This window comes from Hirundo rustica, chromosome 21, assembly GCF_015227805.2.
Source record: "Hirundo rustica isolate bHirRus1 chromosome 21, bHirRus1.pri.v3, whole genome shotgun sequence".
NCBI lineage: Eukaryota > Metazoa > Chordata > Aves > Passeriformes > Hirundinidae > Hirundo > Hirundo rustica.
Genome location: NC_053470.1, coordinates 4,020,805 through 4,038,796, shown reverse-complemented (window position 1 = coordinate 4,038,796; position 17,992 = coordinate 4,020,805). Strand labels below are relative to the sequence as shown.

Genomic DNA, 17,992 nt, shown 5'->3' with positions numbered 1-17,992 from the left:
GAAGATCTTTAATTCATCCTATTTTTTCCCCCGTGCGCTTTTCTATTTTATCTCCACGCCCCTCATTCCATTCCGGTCGGCCTCAGGCTTACTGCCTCGCTGTATATGTGCCTTTTTTCCCCTGTCCATTCTCTTTTTTTACAAGGTAATTTTATGCCGCCGTTCCCAGCCCCATAGACAAGGAAACACCTGAGGGGAGGGAATTGTTCCCCTCACGGGGAATTCCCGCCCAGCACAGACCGCGCATGCGCAGCAGCGCCCGGCGCAGGGAGGGCGGAAGCGCCGCCGTCATTCCCGCCCGCGGCGCGCTGTGGCGGCGCTGCGCATGCGCGGCTGGGAGGGCGGGAGGGACACGCCTGTCACGCGGAGGGGCAGGGTGCGGCCAGTGCGCATGCGCGGGGCGGTGGCGGCGGGGTTTGAACGCGGGGACGGTTGGAGGCGGCGGGTGGCGATCGTTGAGCGGTCAGTGGCCGTGGCAGGGTCAGTTGTCCCGGAATGGTCAGTGGCCGTGGGAAGGGGGTGGACAGTGACTCCCTCCTTCCCCCAGCTCGCCTCCCCACTGAGGGCCGGGGGGTCCCGCCGCCTCTCTGAGGACCCCGGGGCCTCCGTGCTGGGCTGGGCCTGGAAGCCCTCACCCCCTCCGTCCCCTCGGGATGCTCCCCTCGGGGGAGTCGCGGTGGGGGCTGCAGGGGAAGGGGTTGTGGGGAGCAGGGTGAGGAGTGCTGGTGCCACGCTCCCCGTGTCGGCACCGAGGGGATGCGCAGGGCTGGGCTCGCTGTCAGCCAGAGCTGCCCTTCCAGCTGCTCTCTTCTTCACCAAACCCTTCTGGAAGAGCTCCTGTAGGACAAAAGGAAACAAAACACGTCTAGAGAAAGTGCTGAGGGAGCTGGGAGAAAGCTGTTGCTGTACTTCGGAGTGTGGTCACTGAGATTTGTTGCACTGGCAAGCAACAAACAAGCCTATAGAGAAATAGTGATGATTTTAACCTTGTGAGGAAGTGGGAGGTGGAGAGGGAGTATGAATTGAATGTAATTCTCTTTATTGTGTCAGGAAAGACAGGTTCCAGCAATCCAGGAACAGGGGTGCTCACTCTACCAAGTTCAGGAAACTGTAGCAAAATTTCCTATTTTGTGGGTAAAAGGTTGATCTCTCCAGCATACTGAGGAGAAAATGCCGCTTTTTGTGGCTGTGTTTCACACACTGCTGTGCAGTTTGGCACTGTTGGTAGCTCTTGTGCCTCATTTGGAAGTTTACCCAAGTTTCTCAATTTTTCCAATCCAAGATGGTTGGTAGGAAGGCTGCAGAAGAATCTGATTTTTGTGGAATAGGAGGAAAAGCATTGTCATGATCCTCTAACATCTGTACATAACCTTGCAGAGAGTCGTGACTTGTTGGCTGGCTGTATTGGCATATGCAATACAAGGAAAAGAATTGTGTACAAAAGTAGCTCAGCAGAAAACTTGGTTGTGTTTTGTTAACTTTCTTGTTACGTTGATTTTTTTTTATCAAAATGCTATGTAAGATTGTATCAGATAATGTTTAACTTGAAAGGAGCTCATGGTAATTTTTACTCTAAGATTTTTTTCTTTTTTAATGTAAGATGAGAGTTTTGATATGCTGTTGTCTGTGCATCTTTGAGGATCTTGACTGATCTTTTGGGGAGCAGTCAGCCCTAAACTATTCCTTCTGAATTTACTCTCGTGTTATGCAGTATGCCTCGAAAAAGCTGCTTGTCAGGAAAATGCACGTTTCTTTTCCTTGCAGGGAACCAGCTCTCCGACGTTCCTCAGCTGATCTCTTTTCTTGCCTAATGAAGGACTGGCTCTCTCGTGACAAATGAATAGAATTCTCCAGTCTCAGCTGGGAGTGTGAAAAGATGCAGCGAACGCGGGGTTCCAGGATCCCAAAGCAGCCTCGGCACGCTGACCAAACAAGCCAAACTGATCTCTCTGCCTGGCGAAAAGGAGGGAGAGTTGACTCTGAAAAAAGTCTGCAGAATCATCAGTCTGTTGATAATGATCAGAAATATGATAGCCAGGAGGGGTCTCTAGAGGAAGCTTTGAGCTACTTGGAGGAAAGTAAGAGGATTTTTGGGTGGCTGTCTAGGATTGGGAAGATAATAACTATATTCTTAATTAAGAAAAAAAAAAGAATTTTTATCTGTTTTCCCTCTTTAATGCCTGAGCTATACATTATTTCTTTAATGTTTTGGAAGCTTTGTGTTACTACTGTATTAAAAAAAAAAAGAGGAATAGCACAGAATGGTTTGGACTGGAAGGACCAAACCCCTCTGCCATGGGCAGGGACACCTTCCAGTAGATCAAATTGCTCAGGGCCCCATCCAGCCTGGCTTTGGACACTTCCAGGGGATGGGGCAGCCTGTGCCAGGGCCTCACTGCTCTCTCTGTTGCTGTACTCCAGAGTATATCAAATTTTATTCCAATATCCCATCTAAACCTCCTTCAGTTTGAAGCCATTCCTCTCCTCCTGTCACTATGTGCTCTTTTAAGATGTCTCTCTACATATTTATTTAATATTAATAATTATAGAATAATTTTACTTCTGTGTTCCCTCTTTAATGCCTGAGCTATGTAATGTTTCTTTAACGTCTTAAAAGTTTTTCTGCCGTTACTATGTCAGAAAAAGGAATATGTACAGGAACATACAAGCTTTAAGTTAATTTCTGTTCATATAATGAAGTTGTTTCATCCTGTGCTTGTCCTGTTTGTTTTTCTTAGTTCAAGACGATGCTGCACTGAAGAAGAACAGTGTTCTGCAGAAACACTTGGATGCTGTGGAAAGCACTGCCCTGAAACAAGGGCTGCCCCCTGAAGTGTTTGAGACACTGCTGAACGTGGCGCTCAGTGGCAAATTTGGTACAGCATTTCTCTTCTGCTGGTGTATCTTCTGTGAATGTGCCCTTCCCCTCTACTCAAACCTGCTGAGATAATGTGTTTGTGGTACTGTAGCATAAAATTAACTTTTCTGGCATGCTTCAGTGTAGTTTCCATTTTCTTTTGTTAAGCTGGAATGAATTATTTGTCATCATTTTTAGTCATTGGTAGGTCCTTACTAAATTCTTATGCACCATTACTTTGAGCAAAGAAGCTCTACATAATTTTGTTGAGGGAATTTTGACCTAAGCTGCAAAACAATACTGAAGAACCTGATACATGAGTGCCATCTTAATTGAAATAGGGTTTTTTTTTCCCAGCTGATACAGTGAATACTCGTATATTGAAGAGCCTGATTCCTGCCTCAGTGGTACCAGAAAGTTCAGTGGTTACAGCTGTGTCTTGGCTCTGTGTTGGTCAATGCTCAGGCAACGTCCAGGTAACGTAGTAAATGTTTACAGTAGTTATTGCTTCTGCACAGGAACCATAAGAACAGGGTATTTTGAGGAGTCAAAAATCCGGAAGTTTTAATGTACAAGCTGTCACACAAGACACTGTCATTTACCAAGACTGGCAGAGATGCCCATTGCTGGAATGGCAAAACACATTAAAGAAACACATTGGAAGTGTCAGTGGAGATTTGGTTCCTGCTTGTCTTGTGTCTCTGGACTCCTCAGGAATGGTGTCTCCACCAACATTTCTGTGAAATACGTCTGCTGTGTGAGGCATCCTTTAATTTCAGTGAGGTATCCCATAGGTTATGTGCACCTTGGTTGTGGCAACATGACTTAACATTAGGAAAAGAGTCTTTTTTTATGTTCACGTGGTCTGCTCAAAGGTTTTGGTGATAGAATCATTAAGACCACAGAATCCAGCCATTAACCTACTGCTGCCAAGCCAGCCATGTCCCCAAGAGCCACAGCTGCACATCTTTTAAATCCCTCCAGGGATGGTGATTCAGCCACTTCCCTGGGCAGTCTGTTCCAGTGCTTGACACCTCTTTCAGTAATGAAATTTCTCCTATTATCCAATCTCAACCTCCCTGGCAGAACTTGTTCCTTATTTCTTCTTGACCTATCGCTTTTGTACTTGGGAGAGGAGAGCGGCCCCTGCCTTGCCTCAGCCTCCTTTCAGGGAGCTGTACAGAGTGGGAAGGTCCCCCTGAGCCTCCTTTTCTCCAGGCTGAGCCCACGTGTGTCCCATTTCTTGGATTCCCTCTCTCTCAGTCACCACTGCTACACAAATAGGATCCCATGGTTATGGAAACAAAAACCCAGTTGCCAACAGCAGTGATGGGGCCAGTTGTTTACCTGGTGAATCCCTTGTCAGACTTTCTTCATCTGAATTACCCCTGAGCTGTTTGTCTGCGCCTCTCCTTGAGAAGGGTGTGTATCCTTACTGATCATGTCTCTGGAGCTAGCTTCTGATTCCTCTGCCTTGCTTTTGCCCATCTCTTAAAGTAATGTGTTGGGTTTTTTTTTCCCCTGTCTGCAGCTGCTTTTTTTAAAGTGGCTGATCACAGTGTTTGACCTCATCGATCAAAAGGAACAACTTAATGCCCTCTATGGTTTCTTCTTCTCCTTCCTGCAAGATGAGAAGGTGGTAAGTAGAGCTGAAGAACATACGGAACTGACAAAAGAAACCTAAATGTTCATTAGTATGCATATTAATGCTAGAATTAGTCTGGAGTGGGTGTTGGTTAGAGATCATTTTCCGATGGTTGGATTTCCTTTTTTATTTTCTCTTTGCATTACAAGATTGCTGGGTAATTAAGATCCATAAACAGGCAAGTACTGTAAGATTGCTGTGCTCTGTCTGATTAAGCATGCTTCCAAGAATTGCTGTGCTGTATCACAGAGAGTGTGACCATTTATTCCAAATTCCCAAGAGTGTCAGTGATCTCTGGGATTGTCAGACATCAGCAGGTAAAATCTCCGGCTCCTGGGCAGAAACTGACTTGTATACCTTGGGCAAAAAGAAAAAAACATCCAACATTTTAGAGCAGTGTTTATATAAGATGAGAAACTAATTGCTGTTCTACTTAATTAATTTGAAATATGGCTTAAAAGAGAACAAGCATTCAGGCAATTTCTGCCATATGGCATCTGTAAAATCAAGGCATTTCAAAGTGTTTGGATGCAGAGTAGATCTTGGCAGTCATGCTAGATATGAAATTTTGTTAATCTTCTTTCAGTTTAGGATATTTTATGGCTAAAACAAGTTCCCAAAGCTCTGAGTTATATTTCTTGTGATGTTTTTAATGGTTTTAGATTAACTTTAGTTATAAACTTTCCATAAAACTGGATTTCTTAATGTTTAAATAGCTTTTTTCAGACATGATGGGTCAGTTGGAAAGTGCACCAGAGTTGGTTTGAAACTAATTTAAGACGCTTTACAGCCTCAACTGCGGTTAAAAGCTCTGAAAAAGTCTGTTGGTTCAAAGGTGCCTTTCCTTTTGAAAATGTAATTGCACTTTCACTGCTGACTCTTGTAATTCCTAGACCACTTTCCAAAAAGAAACGATCCAAGTTAATTAAATAGTTTGGTTCCTGTCAGGACTGCTCACAGTGCAGATGAAGTTTTAGATGAAGTTGATACACGGGGCTGTCTCCTGTGCTGCTTTTTTGTGTGGCTGCAGCGGCAGGACAGCTCATGGCTGCCTTTGCTTTGCAGTGCCCCTACGTCTGCCACCTGCTCTACCTGCTGACCAGGAAAGAAAATGGTGAGTCTCATCTCTGGGAGCTGAAACACCATTTTATGTTTTTTTAAATTCTGTTTGCTGATACTGCCTTTTCTTCCAATGCAGCTGATACAATGATTAGCCAATATTGTGCTTTTAGTGCAAGGAAGAATGAGTGGTAGTTCAGGCAAAACTTTGTGTAACACTTGCTGAATTGGAAACCTCTCTATTACCCTAGAAATAAGAATTATTGGTTCTGCTCCTTTCGTCATGATTTTATAATAAAAATGTTGCTTATATAACTTTTGCTTAAATGACTGATACTTTTTTTTTTTTAAATCCTTTATGTTCTTAATTGTATTTCCAGTCAAGCCTTTTCGGATTAGGAGACTGCTTGACCTCCAAGCAAAAATGGTGAGTTTATTTCAGATCTTGTAGGGTTTGAACTGTGGTTGATTATGCACTTTGTAAGACTAATGTCCTTATGGAGTGGAGAAGAGTGGCTGGACTTGGAATTTTAAGTTTTACTCTTTGTAGCATCAAAGTTTCCCTCTTGCACGTGCATCCCTAATTTTCAGGTGTGTTTTGTGAGCACATGCAGGGACACATGCAAAGCTGAATGTTTTGTGACCAGATATGGTGAAATCTCTGAAGCAAGGGACAGCTTCATTTATCTATTACAGTCTTTAATTTTCTATTCATCCTCCTTTTTCAAGTGGTACCAAAAATGACTGAAAAATGTATGATTGTAGAGGACCTTGCTCCCTTTTTTTAAAGAAAAACTCGTTGCTATAATAATATATTTTTTAAACAGCAGAAGACTATTTTTTATCACTTTGACTGTTAAATTCCTTTTTATCAGTTATGACATCATAAAGGTCTTCACTCCTCTTCCTACAGTTATTTCATTGACCCAGTTTCTGTTGTTTCTGTCACTGTTACTTGGTGAGGTGTAGATCCAGAAATTTTGCTTTTGCTGCTCACTGGGGTTTTTTGCTTCTAAAATGCAGCATTCAGTTTCTATATTAAAAACACACCCTGTATGTTTTCCCTCTTGTTTTGTTATTTGACAGGGAGTGCAGTCTCATCTGCAAGCTCTGCTGTCACTTTACAAGCTTTTCTGCCCAGAACAGGTGTCCATAACCCTTCCTGGGAAAACAAAGGTAAGGAATTAGATTTAGTCAATTCAAAACCAGGATTTACTGCAGTATTTGTATGGAGCTTTCTATCTAAGCTATAGTAGATTTACTGGTGAAGATTAATTCTATTTTCTCTTTTCACTGAGTAAAATCAGGTTTAGATGAGGATTCCTTGCCTTGTTTCCTTTTCAGCATAATGAGATGGTTTGGTAAGGAATGACATCTACCTTTTTATTTTAAGGATTACTTTAATCCTTCTTTTGGTGTTCCTGCTGGGTTTGACTAGTTTCGCACAATATTAGAGTCTGCAGGAAACAAGCTGTCTAATTTGTCAAGGCTTTGTTCTAATTGCTGCCAGTCTCAAGTACACATGATGGTGGAAGTCAATAAGTAGCTCTGCACTTGGAAAGTCTGTGTCATAGGAGAGGGGAAAAAAGCAGGTAAAAAACACAGGGAACTGATTTGTCAGAGCTGTGAGGAACAGCAGAAAATTATTCCCCTTTTTGAGAGGCCTGTGTGTGTGCTCAGCCCTTTGACCAAGTAGAAACACGTAGCAGAACCAGATCTATAAGAGAAAACAGCAGCTGGTGAGACCTAAATTGTGCAACAAAATTTTCTTTCGGTGGGATAGACTTAAACGTTTAATATTTTTGTTGTTTTTTTTAGAACAGACATTTTAATTTATATGCAGGCAAGTTGACTTTCTATAAAATAAAACTTGTTTTATTTCAATCTGCTTATATATTTACATTGTTCTCTAAATTTATACTTTGCATTGTGCTGCACAGTCATCTGTTGAAAAAAGATTTTTGTGCAGAAAAGGTGTTAGCTTTTCCAATTTCCTATAGGAATATCTACATTAATTTGAGTATTTGGCATTGTTCTGTTATTTGGGTGTCACTGATGCTGAATTCAGGAAACTAACTGCATGAGCATACCTCAGTCATGTTTAATTTAAATGTATACTTGAGATTTAATCTAAGAACTGATGATTGGTTTGAATTAAGATAAGATAGAAGTGTTGGAGATCCCTTCTGAAAAGGGGGATATTTTTTCCCACAGGAAATAAAAGCCCAGCTGTTGAATTGTAGACCAAAGATGATGAAACTGAGGAAGGATGAGAATTCTGTGCTGTGGGAATCTGTCAAGTAGAGTTTAGTGTCTCTACATGATTGTGATGTTTATCAGAATAGAAACCGATCTTTCTGTTGCTTTGTCTTAGCTTGGCTTCTTGCATGGATGTCTGATTTCTGTTTCCAGACTTACTTCAAGAATTCAGAGGGCCCATGGAAAGCAGCAATCACTGCAGTAAGGCAGAGAAACCAGGGAATCTCTCCCCTGTCCCAGGCAAAGTTTTTAGGCACACTTCAACCTCGGTCGAAACCTACCCGAAAAAGGGTATGTTATGGGCCTAAGGCACACCCTAGGAGGTGCCAAGTAGTGGTTTTCATAGTGAATATTGGCAAATAATGGGACTATGGCTTTATTTTGGCACTGGAAAGGGGGGAGAAACTACAGAGAAATGCAACAATCCATTATAATGAAAGCCTGGATACCTTTTTTGTAAAACTGGGTCTTTCTGGGAATGCTGTTTATGAGTGCAGCCAGTTACATTGGAAGCTGAGTCACTTGTGTTTCCTTTCTACAGAAATGGAACGCCCAGTTGGTTATACCTGCAAGCAGTTCAAACACAAGTAATTTAGAAGAGGCTGGGGAAGAGGACAGTGTTTGTTTGTACAGTACAGATGTGTCTCTTCCAGTGGAGCAGCTGCAGACCTTCCCTCAGCTCCTACAAAATATCCACCGGCTAGAGGTGAGTTTCAGGAAGGTCTTGGTGGATGTTTTGGGAGAGCAAAGGATGTTCCCTTATGCCCTGTTTATATCTGAGTAGTGTGTGGGCTATCTAATTCTAGCAGAGCATCTAGTCCTAACTGAGGATGCTGGATGAGTCCTGGCAGTGATCTTGTTGCTGGTAAAAAGATTGGATGTGAGATCCTCTGGCAGTTTATTGATGTAAATACTGAATAACTCTTTCTGTTCTTTTTTTCTTGCAGTTTCCTGCCCAGATGGGTTCAGTGCTAACAAGCCCCTTATTGCTTCATTACATGAATTGTGCACAAGAGGAATCTATTTACCTGAGGCTCTACTATTGGATGGGCCAGATGCTCCAGGAAGGTAGGAACTTTAGTGTTACCTTGTGAGGTAGGGAGCTAAAGGATTTCTGAGGCTTTTCACTTTTCAGTAATGGTACTTTGCTATTCAGATTTACAGTGATAACCACAGAGTGTTAAAACAGCTACTGGAGGAGAACTGAATTTGGTTTCTCATTGTGCTCATTCTTGCTGTGCTCATATTCAAGTACATTATTCTCTCCTGTTCAGAATGCACCTGGTGTGTGGTTGATAACCCAAATGAAGAAGAATTCAAGAGCTTCCTGGAAACTATCTACAAGGCAGAATGTTTCTTGCAGGTAAGTGCATGTTTTTTCACAAAGTCTTCCCTTAACTTCTGGCGCTTACCTATTTCCTGTAGTATTTCTGAGACAATGACCCAAGTGATAAAAATACCTTTACCGGTGGCAAGTCTGGAAATGGCCTTACTTTCTGCAGGAAAAATAATGTAAGAAAGATAATTTGAATATCCTGGCAAGGATGGCAGGAAGGATATGTAAGCCTCTTGCTTTCTCCAGAGTGATGTGAGCGTGCCAAGCTGCAGTCAGATGAATTTTTGAATGCTTCTCTTCCGCCTCTGCAGGAGGGATTTTCTGCCTGTGAAGAGTTCCTGTATAAGACCCTTCCTCTCTGGGATGGCTTCTGCTGCCGCTCAGAAATCCTCAGACTCGTGAGCTGGATCCCCCTCAGCAGTTTCTCTGGTATGTGCTGCTGATCCTTTGGCTGAGCTTGGACAGTGGGGGTATCTTGGGGCATAGAATTTGTGCACTGATATCATGCTGCTTTCTCATTTTTTTTTAGATATTAAGTCATATCTCTATGATCCCCTGGCACAGCTCTTTTTCACATCATCTATTTACTTTAAGGTAATTTAAATGAATACAATGGCTGTTAACTTCTAGCTGATACTGCTCTCTGTACTTGTGTTGGGTGTAGCAGTCTGAGGGGTTGTATAAGAAACATCTTTTTGAGAAGTCTGTGCCCAAACAGGACAAAATATATACTTACAGTTCAACTTCTTTAGGAAACTGGTGCCTTTAAGATATCTTCCTTTTTTTTAGTAAAAGCTTAATTTTTTATTAAATTAAGCTGGGGCACTGGACTTAAAAAGAACTGATAGCACACAACAGTTCATTTGTTTTATTGCAGTTTCAACTACTTGTTAAAACTGTTTGATTAAAATTCACATTCTCCAGGAAAGGCTATATACACCACATTCATTCAGCTCTAGGGGCCATGCAACTATGTCACTGCCCCTGAGAAACTCCTGGTACCTTTCCTTGGATATGCCAATTCTCCGGGCGTTCTTTGTTCTGAATTATTAATTTGTATAAACTGTCATCAACCTGATTTCTTTTTGCCTATTGCAGTGCAGTGTTCTTGAGTGCCTGAAAGAGCTGTTGCAGAACTGGTTAAATTGCAATGTGATTCAAGTGGATTCGGAGTTTTCTTCTTCGTAAGTTTGTCTTTAAAGGATGTCAGCCATGTTCTGTGCACTGCTCTCCAGTGTATTTAGATCTATAGTCTAGCCCTAACAGCCAGCTTAAAGACCAACCAGAAGCTTGATAATGCTGTTATGATTCTGCTATATTGTAAGCTACCTTGTCAGGCCTGTTCTTTGTCTTTCTTTAGAGGTGTTTCTGCTGACACTGGAAATTAAAGTGTCCAGAATTCAAAATCCTCCTAACACTGACATCTGGCTGTTTATAATGGTGCTGATAACTGTCTTACTGGCTGCATTGAAGAACAAGTGTCTGTTGTTGAGGATTTGCCGGGGCAAAAGCATAAACTTCAATTTCGCTTTACCGTTTTCCACGCTGCTGTTTGCAAAGAGGTGTCTGTAACATTGTGCCGTGTCATTGCTGCAGGAGCACCACCCTCTCTGGACTAGTGAACATGGTGGCTGAACTGGTTCACTTTGTGGGGTGGATCTCCACTGTTGCACTGCGTTTGGAGAACAATTCCACGTTCTTGCTGTACTTCATTCTGAATTTCTATGGGACGGTGTGTATCCCGGTCATCTTGTCTTTCTTTGCAAGTACTCCTAAGGCTGTTGGCATTTTTAAGCTAGAGCACCAGAACTTTGTGATTAAGTGCCAGAATATTCCAAATACTTGGTAGATCTACAGGTGGAAGCTGCTGTTGTTGCATCCACAGGCAGGACTAAATATGCTGCTAGAAAGTGGTTGCTCTAAATTCAGAGGTGAGCTGAGGAAGAAGTAACATTAGGCCATAGCCTGCTTTTTAATGTGGACTTAAAAGAGCAGTGATCAGTTCAATTTCAAACAACATACTTTATTTTTTTTTTTCCTTAAATGCTTCCTTAGAAATGTGGGTTTTTTTCCTAGTTTGTGCTGTAGGCAATCTAAACAGCATCAAATAGCCTTAAGTCTGTTCTCCATCCTCCTCATGTCCTCTCTGTAGTTGTGCTTATTGTGAATTCCAGCCATGCTGTAACAACAGCAACAGCTCCTACAATTTAGGCTGGGAATAGCTGAAAAAACAATGATACTTCTGGGATCTATTTGTAAGTGAATTGTCCATTAAAAACTCACAAAACTAATGGATAACAACATTTGCATAAGACACCCTGGCCTTCCCTTCTGGGTGAAGTTGGTGGATCAGGCTGGAATTCAGTGTTGTGCTCTCTGTTGCTCTTACCTCCTTGGGAGTTTGTAATAATGATTACTTTGGCAGTAATAATCAGCCTGGATGTGCTCCGCTCCTGCAGGTGTGTGACATGTACCTGAAGTACAACCTGCCTTTGCTGATAATGCCTCCTGCTGGGGTTTTCTACCCAGCACTGCTCAGCATGGATTCTGTCAACTTGAATAAGCTCTGCCACATCATGTACAGGTACTACAACAGCTGTGGGCTGCAGGGACTCCTTGTCTTGTCTTTTAGTCTTTTGGAAATGAAATGACTTTGTTGTAAGAACCTGGGATCTGCTTCTTGCTGTGCAAGGGAAAGGTGAAAATTCCACTTGTGTCCAGCTTTCATGATAAAGGATTTTATAACTGTAGTTCCTACTCTTTTTTTTTTTTTTCAGTCTGTTATCCAAAACAGCAGGTTTCTGACCTCTTTCCTGGTATTATTTCCATCTCTTTGATATGTGAAGGGAGAAGTTCCCTTGTTGTTTTGAGAGAACTAAAGTCAGCCAGCTGGAATTAACAGTAGCAACTATACAACTTCTCACTCCTCCTGTACTTTGGCTACGACACTTGAGCTTTTCCTTACAAATCCTGTCATGTACTGAGTAGGAAGCAATTCTTCCACCTCCAAACTCCAGGAATTTGGGACTGCCTCGTGCTGCTGGTGAGGCCAAGACAGCACCGGTTATTGCTCTGCAGGATCCACCACCAGCACTTCTTGGCCTTGTTAGTTCCAGTGGCTGCATCTGAGGAGAAGAGGGGCCAATTGCTGACAGCTGGTGCAGGGCTCTCCATGTGGCTTTTTCTCTAAGGAGTCTGCAGGGTAATTAACATGACAGGAAGGTCTCTAGGAAATAAGAGGAGCTAGTGCTTATTATATAGAACAACTGTCAAGTTGCATTACTTCCAGTGGCTTCTGTTTCTTTTCTTACTGAATGAAAGTCTCCCTTCTTAAAAACACACTGAATTTCTCTGCTGATTTGAAGGCTGGATGTCCATTCTTGTGTGTTGCATTTATGAGGGTGACTTGTCCCAGGCAAACTGGTCATGTGTGAATCATTTAAGAGTAATATTAGATATGTCCTTACTCTGCCAAGTGATAAAATCCCTTTGGATTCTTTTTCATGCCTCTTTCCTTCACCAATAAAGCTCGATGATCTTTCTCATGGCAGAAATAAGTTTTCTTGATACATTCCTCCAGCTTTTTTCAACACAGGCATGTAGTAAAAATTTACAGGCCTCTAACTTTCTTTTGTTTTTCTTTTCCTCAGGTATCGAACCAACTTGGTGGCTGCAAAAGAAAATGAGCTGAGTAAAAAGGTATTGTGGACACATCTGTCATGTGCTGGAACAGACTTTAGCAAGGAATTGGGTTGAGTGGAGGGGAGTTGTACTAATGGGCATCTTTGAGGATGTTTTTTATTGATTTTTCTTTCCTCCGCTCAGAATATACTGCAGTTCAAGTTCAGCAACCAGACATACCAAGAGTACAACCAGTACATAATAGCCATGGTGGGCTGCCTGTGGACATCCAGTGCATTCCAGAAGGATATTCATCCTCAAGGTCTTTGTATGGATGATAAACTGCTGCGTAAAACTGCGGTGAAGGAATTAAAAAACAGCTTTAACATTGTCTATCATCCAGCCATGATGGGCTACTCTGTTCAATTCCTGCAGCAGGTAATGGTGTAGGGCCAAGATTTGGATCTTTCATGGCAGTTAAATGTATGAATGTAGCAGGTTAGGATGTGAATTTGTGCTTATGACAGTTACAAGACAGAACTAAAATAGCTGAATAATGAAATAAGTGACACTTCAGTAAAACCTTACCAAAGGTGCATTCTGCCCCACGAAATGGGCAGTGTGATTTAAATATGTAAACTCTAAAAAGTCAAGAAATACGTGGTTAAACGATATACAGCTGTTCATGATGGAATTTGTCAGCAGTGCTTTCTGGCTCTTGTGGTAGCTTTTTTGGCTTATTAAAATAGAAATACACATAGCTGCTTCAAGCACAGAGGTAAGATAACACGGAGCTGTCCTGTCTGGTGTGAGTTCTGCCAGCAGTTCTCTTGAACTGTGGGTGCCCTCATGTGTTCAGTGCAGCTGCTGAAGAACAGAAGGAGCAGTTTGCCCGAGCTGTTACTGTCCCAGGATGTGTGTGCTGCTCCAAGAAGCCAGGTTTTGTAGGCTCTCCAAGGGCTGCACAAAGATGTTTGTTGTGAGAAACCCTGGCAGGCTTGAGGCCAAGCGTAGGTGTGACTCCTGGAATGCAGCAAGGGGCAACCTGAGAAGTTGAAGCAAAGAATTCTGGTTAGGAACACTTGGCAAATTTGCCTTTGTTAGGTGCTAGGTGCCCTGAATCAAGCTAGTTTGTGTCTTACTGCTGATTAAACTCAGGTTTTGTCTTTGCTCAAGAAAGATTGGTTTTGTTAGGCCAAGGAAAGAAGTTGTATGTATCTCATATTTTGTCCACGTAATTTTTGTTCTGAGGCTTCCTAAAATCATGGAATGTCCTGCAGTGGAAGTGACCCACAGAAATCAAAGTCTGACTCCTGCCTCTGCAGAGGACAGCCCAAGACTCCCACCCTGTGCCTGGGAGTGTTTTCCAGACACTTCTTGTGTTCTGTCTGCCTAGGTGCTGTCACCACTTCCATGGGGAGCCTGTTCCAGTGCCCAATCCCTCAGTGGGAAGAAACTTTTCCTAATATCCAGCCTAAACTTTCCCTGACACAGGTTCCTCATTCTTTGTAGGTTTTGCACCTTTAAAAAACACCCCAAACTACAAACCAACCACCATAACAACAACAAAAAAACAAACATCAAAGCCCAACCTCAAAATCCCTTTAAAAAAAACCCCAAAACCTCATGGGGAATTCTTGCATTCTCTCCCTGCTGTAGAACTAGGAGAAATTTTGCTTAGCAGCTATGACAGATGTGTTTTAAGGCAGGAGGATGTAATGCTGAGCTGCAGGGACACGTTTTCCTCAGCAGTGCTGAGCACCAGAGGGCACTGCTCTGCAGCACTGGGGGAACACAAGTATTGATCTCAGTGTCAGTTCTCTCCTCTTGCTCTTGTTGTGAATTTCTAACGTTTTGGAAGGGAAACTTTTACACTGTGGAGAGACAGTGGTAAAGATAGCTGTGAATATTTCCTGTTGCTATCCTGTAATGCTGCAGCACAGGGCCCAGATGTTACCAGCAACCCTGGACACACTTTTTATCTGACTTGATATTGTTTTGTTCCCTTTCCTTAAGATTCGTCCTGATGATGTCACCTTCAACTTCAAATCAATTAAGGTAAGATTTCTTGTTTTAGTAAATAAAGCAGGCAGTTTTCAGCAGCTGTGTGGAAGAGGATGAGGTTATAATATTCAACAAAGTCACAAATGCTCTAGAAAAAATTTGGAAGGGGAAAAATTCCAGCTGTAAGTTTTGATTCAGTCTCTTAACGGGGCCAAACAAGAGGACATCAGCACCTGAGAAATCCTGTATCCGGCTAGTGGCTTGAGATTTTATGTATTTCCTCCATGAGTCAGTGCAGTGTCGGGACAAGGCTGTTCATTGTTCTCTGCAGCTCCAGAAAAAGTTACATTCTTGGTGCACTTAGAGCTCATCGATAATAGAAATTCTGCCTGATAATATATTTCTGAGACAGATGTGTAGCTTTGAACAGGAATCCTCCACTGAGCAAATGCAGTGGCAGTTGGTTTCCTTCCTATATCACAGTGCACTTCAAACCTGATCTGGAGGAATCACCACCAGTGATGGAAGGAAGCCTTTAATATCCATCTTCATTTAGCTCCTGACATATTCCCTGGTGATCCAATAGACTTTTCTTTTTCTAGAGGTGGGGTTTATAAAAAACTTTCAGTATTAAAGACCATGATTCAGTCTAAGAGTGTGTATTGTGTGATTGTGGGCATTTGGGAACAGCAGGTGACCCAGTGCACCTGTGGGTATTTACAGATGTCACACAACGTGTGGATGTTGTCCCACAGGAAGGCAGAGCTGGCAGATCTTTTCAAATTGGCTTTGGAAAGGTAAAGCTTTGTTCTGCACTCCTGACCCTTCTTTCTGGTTTGCAGGGGAAGAAGTGGGACTGGTACCTGGAATATCTCTACTCCCAAGGTTTGAAGGGGCTGAAGGTCTTTATTGAGAGCAGCATCAGCCGTGTTTCCCAGGCCTCCCGCAGCAAAGCAGGGAATGTGGAAACGTGACCCTGGCACTCACTGGGATTCTTCTGTCATCTGGAGCAGACTGGCAGACTCTAAAGGACTGTGTCACTAATTCTTCCTTCCTTAGAAGAGAGGAACAGAGCAATATACTCTTACCTGCACTTTTGTACTGACATCTCTCTGATGGAAGTGAAGACGCAGATGTTGAGGCTGGCTTCACTAACACTGAGCCCCCTCTTGTCCCTGCTAAACTTCTCTGGCCTGAAGCTAGTGAGCTCCATGTTATGTAGCATCCACATTTTTCACCCTGGTGTTTCTCTTTTGATTGAGAAACAAACGTTTTCCATCTCAAAACCACAGTGAGCAGCAGTGGTGGTTCATTTATAAGTAATGTTGACCCCTGACCTGCTCTGCCTTCCTCAGCAGCAGGTAACAAGAAGAAACTTCCTCAGCCTTTCAGAGGTGCTGTGTGTGTCTTGGATTGGAGCAATGTGAGTTTCCCAGTCCCCTGTTGTACCCTGTATGATTTTTAACGGGCTGACCAAGCTGACCTTCCTGAAATGGATTTTCATTTTGAGGCCTACAGAACGGGGGGTTTTTCTATGCCAGCTTTGGGTATAATGATCTAGTACAGCTGGAAATCTTGGTGTTCAGTTGATGGTTTATTGATTTGAGCACTTATACAGTTACACAGTTGCCACCAGCTCACAGTTTTCTATATTGATAATAAGTGCAAATGTAATTTTCCTTTGTCTGTAGGTGCTGTATATTATTTGCGTACATATGTATAATTTATGTTCTGTAAAATATTCCTAATGTGTTATTTTTTTGAAAATCTCTTTTACAAAATGTATCTTCTCCAGTCATTTTGCTTTAAGTCTGAGTAGAAGCTGAGCTGTTTCCAAAATCTGAATGAACTTTCTTTTTCTGCTGTAAAACAAGATTGTAACCACTCAAGAGTTGGGTTAGATAATGTTGAATTTTGCATTGTGAATCTGTACTTTGATTCAGTAAAGGAATCAGTCCTGAGAGCGACTCTGGAGCCACTCAAGATGTTTGCTTTCTTCATCCCCTCAAAATCAGATTGGTTGAGTACCACAGTTCTCAGCTCAAGTACCTCTGGTTAATATGTCTAAAGTGTTGCCCTTCTCATTCATTTGTGTTATCTCGAGTAGTGTAAGTGCTGCTTGCTAATTTTTGTCAAGAGAAACAGATCTTCAAAACCCTGATTATATTTTTTTTCAACAGGAGCAACTCCACATATTAAAAATTCCTCCAAGTGTGTGTACTTAAAGATGTGACCCTAACATCTAACGAATTTTATAATTTCTCTGCAAAGCTACCTTCAAAAAGATGTCGAAAATATTATTTCCACTCATGCTGGAAAGTACTGCAGCCCCTAAGGACACCTTAACCCTTAGCTGTTGTCCTTACAGCATGCAGGTGTCTTCAGATGCTGACCAGACTTGTACGTCCCCTCTGGGGTTGTGTACAGGAGCAGGGCTGGAGTGATTCCCTGGGCTCACTGGCAGATGTGTGCGTGGCAGTGGGGAAAGGAGCAGGTGCAGAACATCTCAAAGAAGCAATAGCCAGGAGGACAAAGCTTCCTGCTGCCTGGGTGCTGTTTGGAGTCTGTGGAAGGTGCGTTCCTGTCAGGCTGGAGGTGCTGCTGGAGGATTCCTTTCACTTGTGATAAAACACCAAGTTCTTAAGGGTGTGTGTGACGTGTGTAAATGTATTTAAAGGAGCTTATAGCAAAATCCTTTAGGATGGACTGATTGTTTTACAGTTACTGATCCCTGAGATCAGGTATCCCTTGGTGTTGGTGTTAGGTTGAGAAAACACAGAGTCGTGTTATGGAAGATTTGCAGCATCACAGGTCTTTATTATACCCTGTGTTGTGAAAATATTTAAGCAGACTGTGCAGTTTTGACATTCAAGTGAACGGGCTGGGCACTTAGAGGTGCAGAACTACAGCAACAGGACAGATAATTTGATTTTAATGTCAGGTTTGGGGTTTTTTTAAAATTTTTGTTGGACAAGATGCCTGTTTGAAACCGATCCCATGCACCAAAAATGTGCCTGGTATTATTGGGCACTAGAGATGGCTTTTACCCTCTTCATGCTGTGGTAACTCATCTTTTTTGGCATTTGGACATTTTCCTTCTCTTTTTTCCCCTCTAACTATCTGAGTAGCATTGCACTTGAGTGGAAGAATGGCCCTTTTAGGGAGGAATGTGCTCCTGTACCTTTTCTATTTTCTTATCTTGTTTCCCCTG

At 42.5% G+C, this 17,992-nt stretch overlaps 1 protein-coding gene across 3 annotated transcripts; it reads left to right on the top strand.

Moving 5' to 3' along the window:
* Positions 1–351: 351 nt before the first annotated feature.
* Positions 352–16,977, top strand: CENPI (centromere protein I). Of its 3 annotated transcripts, none has more exons than XM_040084001.2 (21): positions 352–462; positions 1,765–2,078; positions 2,739–2,876; positions 3,215–3,333; positions 4,389–4,496; positions 5,568–5,616; positions 5,942–5,988; positions 6,648–6,737; positions 7,974–8,111; positions 8,362–8,526; positions 8,768–8,888; positions 9,095–9,183; positions 9,468–9,585; positions 9,686–9,750; positions 10,255–10,340; positions 10,753–10,888; positions 11,616–11,740; positions 12,807–12,855; positions 12,982–13,215; positions 14,794–14,835; positions 15,624–16,914. In XM_040084001.2, exons 2-21 carry the CDS (start codon positions 1,877–1,879, stop codon positions 15,753–15,755), a joined length of 2,253 nt encoding a protein of 750 aa, XP_039939935.1. In that variant the 5' UTR covers positions 352–462; positions 1,765–1,876; the 3' UTR covers positions 15,756–16,914. The 3 variants fall into 3 exon arrangements, with proteins under 3 accessions (XP_039939935.1, XP_039939933.1, XP_039939934.1); XM_040083999.2 differs by having other exon boundaries at positions 401–480; positions 15,624–16,977; XM_040084000.2 differs by having other exon boundaries at positions 409–498; positions 15,624–16,977.
* Positions 16,978–17,992: the final 1,015 nt, after the last annotated feature.

Excerpts from the sequence above, each read along its gene's own strand:
- CENPI (XM_040083999.2), top strand. The coding sequence starts at position 1,877 with ATGCAGCGAACGCGGGGTTCCAGGATCCCAAAGCAGCCTCGGCACGCT. Across the intron at positions 5,989-6,647 it reads TTGACCTCCAAGCAAAAATG|GGAGTGCAGTCTCATCTGCA; the intron begins GTGAGTTTATTT and ends GTTATTTGACAG. Across the intron at positions 11,741-12,806 it reads CTCTGCCACATCATGTACAG|GTATCGAACCAACTTGGTGG; the intron begins GTACTACAACAG and ends TCTTTTCCTCAG.